The 7,832-nt window shown below is 32.4% G+C and overlaps 1 protein-coding gene across 1 annotated transcript in view; it reads right to left on the reverse strand.

Moving 5' to 3' along the window:
* LOC101310669 (niemann-Pick C1 protein-like) overlaps positions 1-5,658 on the reverse strand; it is a 22,384-nt gene extending 16,726 nt beyond the window's left edge. The window contains exon 1 of the mRNA XM_004292258.1: positions 5,513-5,658. Coding sequence (XP_004292306.1) covers positions 5,513-5,658 — 146 coding nt within the window. The remainder of the gene's footprint in view (positions 1-5,512) is intronic.
* Between the last annotated feature and the right edge of the window lie 2,174 nt (positions 5,659-7,832).

A 7,832-nucleotide genomic window follows, 5' to 3' on the forward strand; every position in this document is an offset into this window, starting at 1 on the left:
GGAGAATTTATGGGAAACCGACACGCAGTCTTAATTTGGATGAGTCAGAATTGTTTTTGACTGACAGTGATATTTGTTCCTCACTAAACGCAGCGTTTTGATGTACTGTGACTCTGTGACGTTCACAGTTGTTCAGGCGGTAGTGGTGGTCGTTTATTCACGTCGCCAAACTGGCGCCAAATGACCTTACCGTTTAACATGTTATCTGTGTTTTTTTTTTTTTTAAACTAACGGATAGATGGTATTGATAAAGGACCTGGCTTCTCTGCTTGGAGTAGGCAATGTTTGGATCTGCTTGGAGTCATTCATATGATGACACGTCATCTACCATCAATCCAATGGATAATATTCAAAGAACACAACACAATTCTTGCAACTACTACACCGAATCATTCATGGGCAACACAATTCTCTCTTTTATGGTTCCAGATTCATGATCTGCATGTGTATGGAAATGAATCAAATGATAATCATCATAATCAAAACATCATCATCTGCTTTTGAGCTTCCAAGTCCGATTAGAACTAAGCAACACCCACCCAAACACAATTAAACCAAAACCCAAATCAAATCACCAGCATGCAAGTGATGCAACCCGGCCCTTCTTATTGAGTACTGAGCACATGGCGGTACAATTTTCTTTAGCATCAAACCAAATTCAGAATCGAAACTAATCTGGTATAAAAAGGCCAAGTACGAAATACAGATCCCTTGTGCCGTAGAACCACCAGCTTACGGCTCTCTTTCCCGTCGACAAAGTCGAAAACTTGGTCAATCTACGCTCTTATCAAGATGCACAAAGTCTGTAAACTCTATTTAGAAAAAACTCTGACACTGATGAAAAAATAAAAATTAAATACATATAAGTGAGTGACTAGACATGGAAATTTATATACAAAATCGATACGAGAAATAATGAGAAAAGATAGACAAAGCATCAACAAAGAAAAAAAAAAAAATATATATATATATATATATATACAGTCCCTTTCAAAATGGGATCCCGCTTTGAAATTAAAAGTGCGGGACTCCTTATTTCGCTCACTTTCAGGTCGTATTTTCACATCTCAACCGTACAATGTCTAAAACATAGTGTGTAGATAATTCCTACAAAGTTTTATCAAATTTGAAGATCATTTGAGCTTCCGTAATCGTAATTTACACGAACGGTTCTGTTTACACAACTTTTGTTCTGTTGATTTATTTAATCTAATTCGGTACCCAAATGATCTTCAAATTTGATGAAACTTTGTATGAATGATCTACACACTGTGTTTTAGACATTATACGGTTGAGATGTGGAAATACGACCTGAAAGTGAGCAAAATAAAGAGTCCCGCACTTTAATTTCAAAACGGGATCCCACTCTGGAATGGGACTAATATATATATATATATATATATATATATATATACAGTTCACCTGGTCTTCTAGTTGAATGCTTGTGTCTTCTTCAGACTTCATAGAAATATACGAATTATTGAATAAATTTAATAGGGGTTTAAGGGTTTTAGTTAAAAGTTACCGTTAGGTTTTATCTTAAAAAAAAAAAAAAAAAAAATTAGTAATTTGTAACAACTTATCGTTTCTTGCTGTAATTTTACATTAGGGTATATTAGTCATTCAATAAATCAACAACGTGTGGGGTGATCAAAGTGGTTTATGGGGTGGCAATAGACGCCCCCAAGTAATTTTTCTCATTGAAATCTTCATTCTGCAAATCGTGACACTTACCCTCATTCTTCTCCTCATCCATAAAAGTTGATCTTCATTCTCAATTATAGGCTCTGTTTCTTGCTTCTTCACCATGATCTCGTAAGTATTCATGGTCATATCATGATGTTCATTATTATGCTCATCTTCCTTAAGACCCCGTTTGGTTAGCAAGAAAGTAAAAATGGGTAATAGATTTATTTTTCTTTCCAAACATATATGGAATGGAATATGTTTTGGTATTTTCATGTGGGTGTTTGGTACATATTGGAAATTAAATGATGGAATCAAGTATATAAATTTTTATTGTAATGTTTGGTAATTAAGTCATTGTAATGAAATACAAAGTTATATTTTTCAATAATGCCCCTTTATAATTTCTAAATACGTACAATATTAAAATTTATTAGAGGATAATTTACGTAATTATGGCTTTGACAATGGAATTGGAATTGGAATACCATCTCTTGACAAAGTAATTGAATTCAGGTTTTATAAGGGAGTCAATTTCCAGTCAAATATGTTTTTTTGTTTCCTTTCATGTCTCTATGTACAACCAATCAACCTTTTGGAATGGAAAACCAAATTAATTATTTTCCCATACCCTGGTTTCATGCCAACCAAACAGGGCATAATATTCCTCACATTGTAGCTGAAGTACTTGCTTTTTTGTTTCCACCGAAATACTTGTCAAGTGATCCGGCTAGATATTGAGTTAATGCTTCATTTCTTCTTCTTCTTTTTTCTTTTCTTTTTTTTGTTTGAGAAATTTTATTCACACATACCAAATTTCTTAATGCACACCTCTATTTTTTGGAATCTTTTTTAATACAATTATACCTTTTCTTTAAGATGAACAAAAATAGAACTAAATAAACAAACAAATTTCAGTTTTGATGCTAAGCTCTTAAATTTCTATACATATTTACTACTCTAATTCTTCTTCTTTCTTTTTTTTTTTTTGTTTTGAGAAATTTTATTCACACATACCAAATTTCTTAATGCACACCTCTATTTTTTGAAATCTTTTTTCATACAATTATACCCTTTTTTTAAGATGAACAAAAAGAGAACTAAATAAACAAATAAATTTCAGTTTTGATGCTAAGCTCTTAATTTCTATACATATTTACTACTCTAAGAGTCAGTAGTCTGCAAGCTTCTTAGTAATATCAAATTTTCATATTATTTCGACTGATTGAAAATCTTAGATGTTATTTGAGTGAGAAATTAATTAAAAAAAAATCTTCAATCATTTTGTCTCCCTTGATTGTTTGTTAAGCGTCATTTGCTTACCAATTCGATTTGATTTTAGTAGAAACATTGGTAGTATTAATCATAGAGCTGAGAAAATAGATAGATTGATTCTTTGCTTGGAATCGGTTTTGGCTGAAGGAAGAAGATGATGGGTTAAAAAAATGTGTATTTAGTAAAATAAAGAGGGCATAACAAGAAGTTTGGGGGAAAAAGTTGAATAAAAAAATTTAGAGGTGTGTATTAAGTATATAGAAGTGTGTGAATAAAATTTCTCTTTTTGCTTTCTTGAGCTTTGGACTTGTTTATTCTAAGATCTCCAACCCTTGGCCTAAAACCTATAATAGGTTTAGGTTTTGTAAAATTTCATCTCCAATCCATTATGCAACTTGAGCTAAAATAAGATTTACCTAAATAATGTCTTATTTTAACTTAACCAAATATGACCAAGCCTATAATTTATGAGTTTAGTTGGTGTGGGTCATTATCAGATTTTATTAATTAAAAACTACATATGTAATTAAACAATGACATAAAAATTATTTAATGATTAAAATATGTTTTGGGTTTTAACTCTATAGGTTAGAGATGCAAAACTTATATGAATATTATAGGTTTGGGTGGCCTAAAATTTGAATTTAGGTTTAGGTTTTAGATCAAATGATGGAGATGCCCTATTAGGAGGCATCCTAGCAATAAAGACTCGACAACTCTATCTTGTTTGACATTAGAATATATTTATATAGATTTTTTTTTATTCAAGATTGCAGCATCTCAAAGCCTTCCTAGGCCCAAGAACTAATTTGTTGGGGGCCCGGACAATCAATAGGGTATTGCAGACCCCTTGGCCACTTTTGACAATATCGTGGTTCGAACCTAAATTGGGGAGCACACCCAACTAAACCAAAACCGAACTACCTAGTAGTGGTTAAGGTATATGAATTATAATTTAGAGAGTTTAATTATGATTTGTTTGATATGGAGAAGCAAATTATATGTTTTTGATACAGAGAAGGAAAGGACCGAGTTTTTTATTTGAAAAATGAATATTAAAATGAAATTTGGGCCATGGATTTGGCAAGTAGAACCTTAGTAAATAAACTTAACTAATTATGAAAGTACGCCACACCGGAGGAGGCTTTGGCGGCAAAGAAGGAGTAGCAGCGCTAGAAGAAACACAACAGTAAGATTTTGCTACAGTTGTTGTGTTTTTGTTGAATAGATCAGTTTTACTATTACCTTTTCATAAGGGATAATTAAGAGAACACAAATCTAAACAATTCTCTTGTTTGGAGAGAGAGTAAACATTGTAATTTTCTGAAGTTTGTCAATTAAGGAAGTATAACCAAGCTTTTGGTTGAAGAAACACAATGAGTTTTTTTTTTTTTGGCAAATGCCATTATCTGATTCTTCATAACTTTGTGCTGGTAAAGGGATAATTACCAGTTTTTTTTTTTGCGGTAAACTTGTTCTCAGTTTCATGTTTTCTATGTGAATATTGTAAATATGATTTCTTGCTTGTATTGTATATGTGTTTGTGTATATGATATTGCTAATGATTCGAATATTGTATGACAATAAGTGGTATCAGAGCCTATTTTAATTCGATTTGATTTCACATGTCATTATACAAGTTAAGATTGTTTTTCACAAGTTCAATTAGGCAAATATTTTGTTGAATAAAAAGAATGATTTAATTTTAGGCTTTAACATGTACATGTTTTAACCTAAAGACCCAAAAGAGCATGACCTAAACCTATTTTTGAAATACGCGGATCTTCTTGACCCGACGTAAAACAGACTTTCACTTAAACAAATATGATTGTTGTTCCGCAATATTCATTTTCTAAATAACACATATTGAGGCCAAGGGTTTTTTATGAACAAAGCGAGAATGAAATTCAGAGTACTCAGCTTGAATTGAATGATGATATTTGCATCTGAAATGTTCGATATATAACTTATGAGATATATATTTATTAGATATGTTGATTTTGCATTAATTTTGCTCGCAGTGATAATTTATTGATTATATTTTATTAGATAGCTTATGAGATTGACTTGCTAATCTATGGTATGACACATAAAGTAACCAGTTTCAGTTTCAAATGTTAACCTTACTTTTTAAGTTGCATATTGCATACAACAAAGGTTTTTTTGATTTTTTTAGTCCAAACATTCAATAACATTCACAAATTCAACGAGTTCAATATTACAATATTAAAATCAACCGAGCAATAGTTGGAAAACCATAAAAAGCCATCAAAAAAACTTGGAACACAATCCTCACACTCCGTCAAACGCGTTAATCTCATAGGCTTTCTCCTTCTTGCAGAAGGTTTTCACAAGCTTCTAACCTATGGAACATATTCCAAACATGCACGGCGATAGTGTAAGATGCAGAGAGAAATGGGTTTTAAAGGCCTTTGAGAGAAGTATAATCTCCACGATCATTAGAACTCTATAAACCCCGAGGATCCAATCGATTCTCCTCAATCGAAAACGCCCGCTCTCCCATAATGGTTACTTCTTGTGACTCTTATACAGCTCGATTATGCTGAGCAGCAGAATCACTGTCGCGATCGTCACCACTGAATCCAGTAGCACATTTTTCTTGGTGAAGAGGACAGTGCCAGTGTGACGGTCTTTCTCCTCCTCCTTCAGTCCATAACCAGCAGCATAAGGTTCCATGATAGATAATGCCACCTCCAAAAACAGCTTGAGGTAGAGAATCACATCTTAGGCCAAAATATCATTGCGAGTACCAACAACCTTCATCATCGATAGTGCGCCTTAGATCACGTATTTGATTTCCGCAAGCTAGTATCTCCCCATCTTTGTTTGCAAGATACTTTTACATAAAATAAAAAAATAAAAATTAAGGTATGAATGATGACAAAATGATATTGACCATGAATAATAAAATGATCACAAAATGATCACAAAAGAATAAATTTGAGAATTAATTAATATCGATCATGAATAATTAGGAATGACATATATGCCTTATTAGTGTATACTATATTATGGCCACGGTGCATAGTCACAAATTCAAAACAACAAATTTAAACTTCACTTATAGTTTACAAAGAATTGAACCTAGTATCAAAATATGTATAGTTTGAACGTATGGTGCTATATATATATTATATATATATATAAGTTTTACTGAATGAAAATTTGAAATCAAAGCATGCACAAATCTCTACTACAATAAAGCGAGGGCTCAAGAAAATCACCAAATTGTGAATTGTCATTTCTTCCCCTCTATCACATCATTTTGACGAACAAAAAAAGGATAAAAGAGTAATCTAAACAGCAGTTACGAGCATCGTTTGTCATAGAGAGAAGAAGAACGAACTAGGCATCGTCTACGACAGAAAGGAAAAGAAAGAAGTGGGCAAGTGGCCTACGGTTACAACATAGTTGTTTTTTTTAAGGGTTACAACAATGTTGTTACAACATTGTTGTTTTTTAAAGGGTTACAACATTGTTGTTTTTTTATGGGTTACAACATTGTTGTTTGATTGTGGATTAGAACTTTTTATTGTGTTTAATTGACTTTGCTAAATAGATTTTTATTTATCTCTCGATGAATTGACAAACCAAGACGAACTAAGACAAAGCCATAGAGGATTCTCAATGGTTCATTCTCAATAGAACATTATCCAGGTTTAATGTTTCCTCTTTGTTTGGATCTTTACTTAGGTTACTTCTTTCTACAACATTTCTCTTAAGTTGTATTTGCAGTTTGTTTTGTGGACTTTCAGTTTTAGATATTCGATATTCATTGTAATTTGTCTTTCGCAAGAGGTAAGGTTGATGTCCCCCTCTTCTATTGTACTTTGTCCTGTTTATAAAAGACCAACAACAACAACAAAAGGTTATTTATTATAAAACCCTATTTAGGCTTAGGTGGACTTATGTGAGTAAAAATGTTTGGGTGGACTTATATGGAATAAAATGTCTGAAAATGGACTTCTATGTAATTGACCCTATTTATTATTATTGGAATGTTTTGGATACTTTTGATCCCTTTTTATACCTTATTGAGGCAAAAAATATCTACAAATTGATATTAGTCGAAATATATATCAGTAATGGGACATAAGGAACGCCAAAAAAATAAACACACGCACATCGCGTGTGCAGGAAAGCTAGTTAATCCATAAATCACGCACTTCAAAAAATGTTCAAATTATACAACAACATTCTATGAGAAAGGTTGTGTATTTTTCATTGCCAAGACAATAGAATCACATACTGAGTCAAATGCAATGGCATTTTAGTGTTCAAATAATCAGTTTTCATGTACGGGAAGCTCTCAATGTGTTGATTTACAAGAAGCTTATTTCGATATCAACACTACTAGCAAAATGAAGCTTCAGACAGATGTAAATCAGTGTGAAATATAGATATCTCACACAGACATCCGTGTGAGAAAGCCATTAGTCACGCTACACTCACGAATTGCCTATCCGTGCTGTTTGCAGGGGGGGCTAATGCTCATTACACACGGATAAAAAAGTCCGTGTGAGATGTTGACGTGGGTCCCATTACATATCCACTGACATAATTGATATCAATGTAATATAATCCGTGTGAACAACTTCTTAACTCACACGGATATCTGTGAGAAATACCCTAAACCATTCTCTAACCCATTTCTGTGCGGAAGACATTTGACACTGATTTCAGTGTGGAAAAGTGATGGGAATTTTAAAAAAAATTATTCTGCAAAATATTTAAGAAATTCATCTACAATTAATTTTTTTACTGAACATTTCAACAATACATGTAAATTCTTTACAGCCCACTGAAGATACAAACAATAATAGTATACTTGAATGAAATTATAAAAGCTG

The sequence above is a fragment of the Fragaria vesca genome, linkage group LG2 (genome assembly GCF_000184155.1).
Source record: "Fragaria vesca subsp. vesca linkage group LG2, FraVesHawaii_1.0, whole genome shotgun sequence".
Classification (NCBI taxonomy): domain Eukaryota; kingdom Viridiplantae; phylum Streptophyta; class Magnoliopsida; order Rosales; family Rosaceae; genus Fragaria; species Fragaria vesca.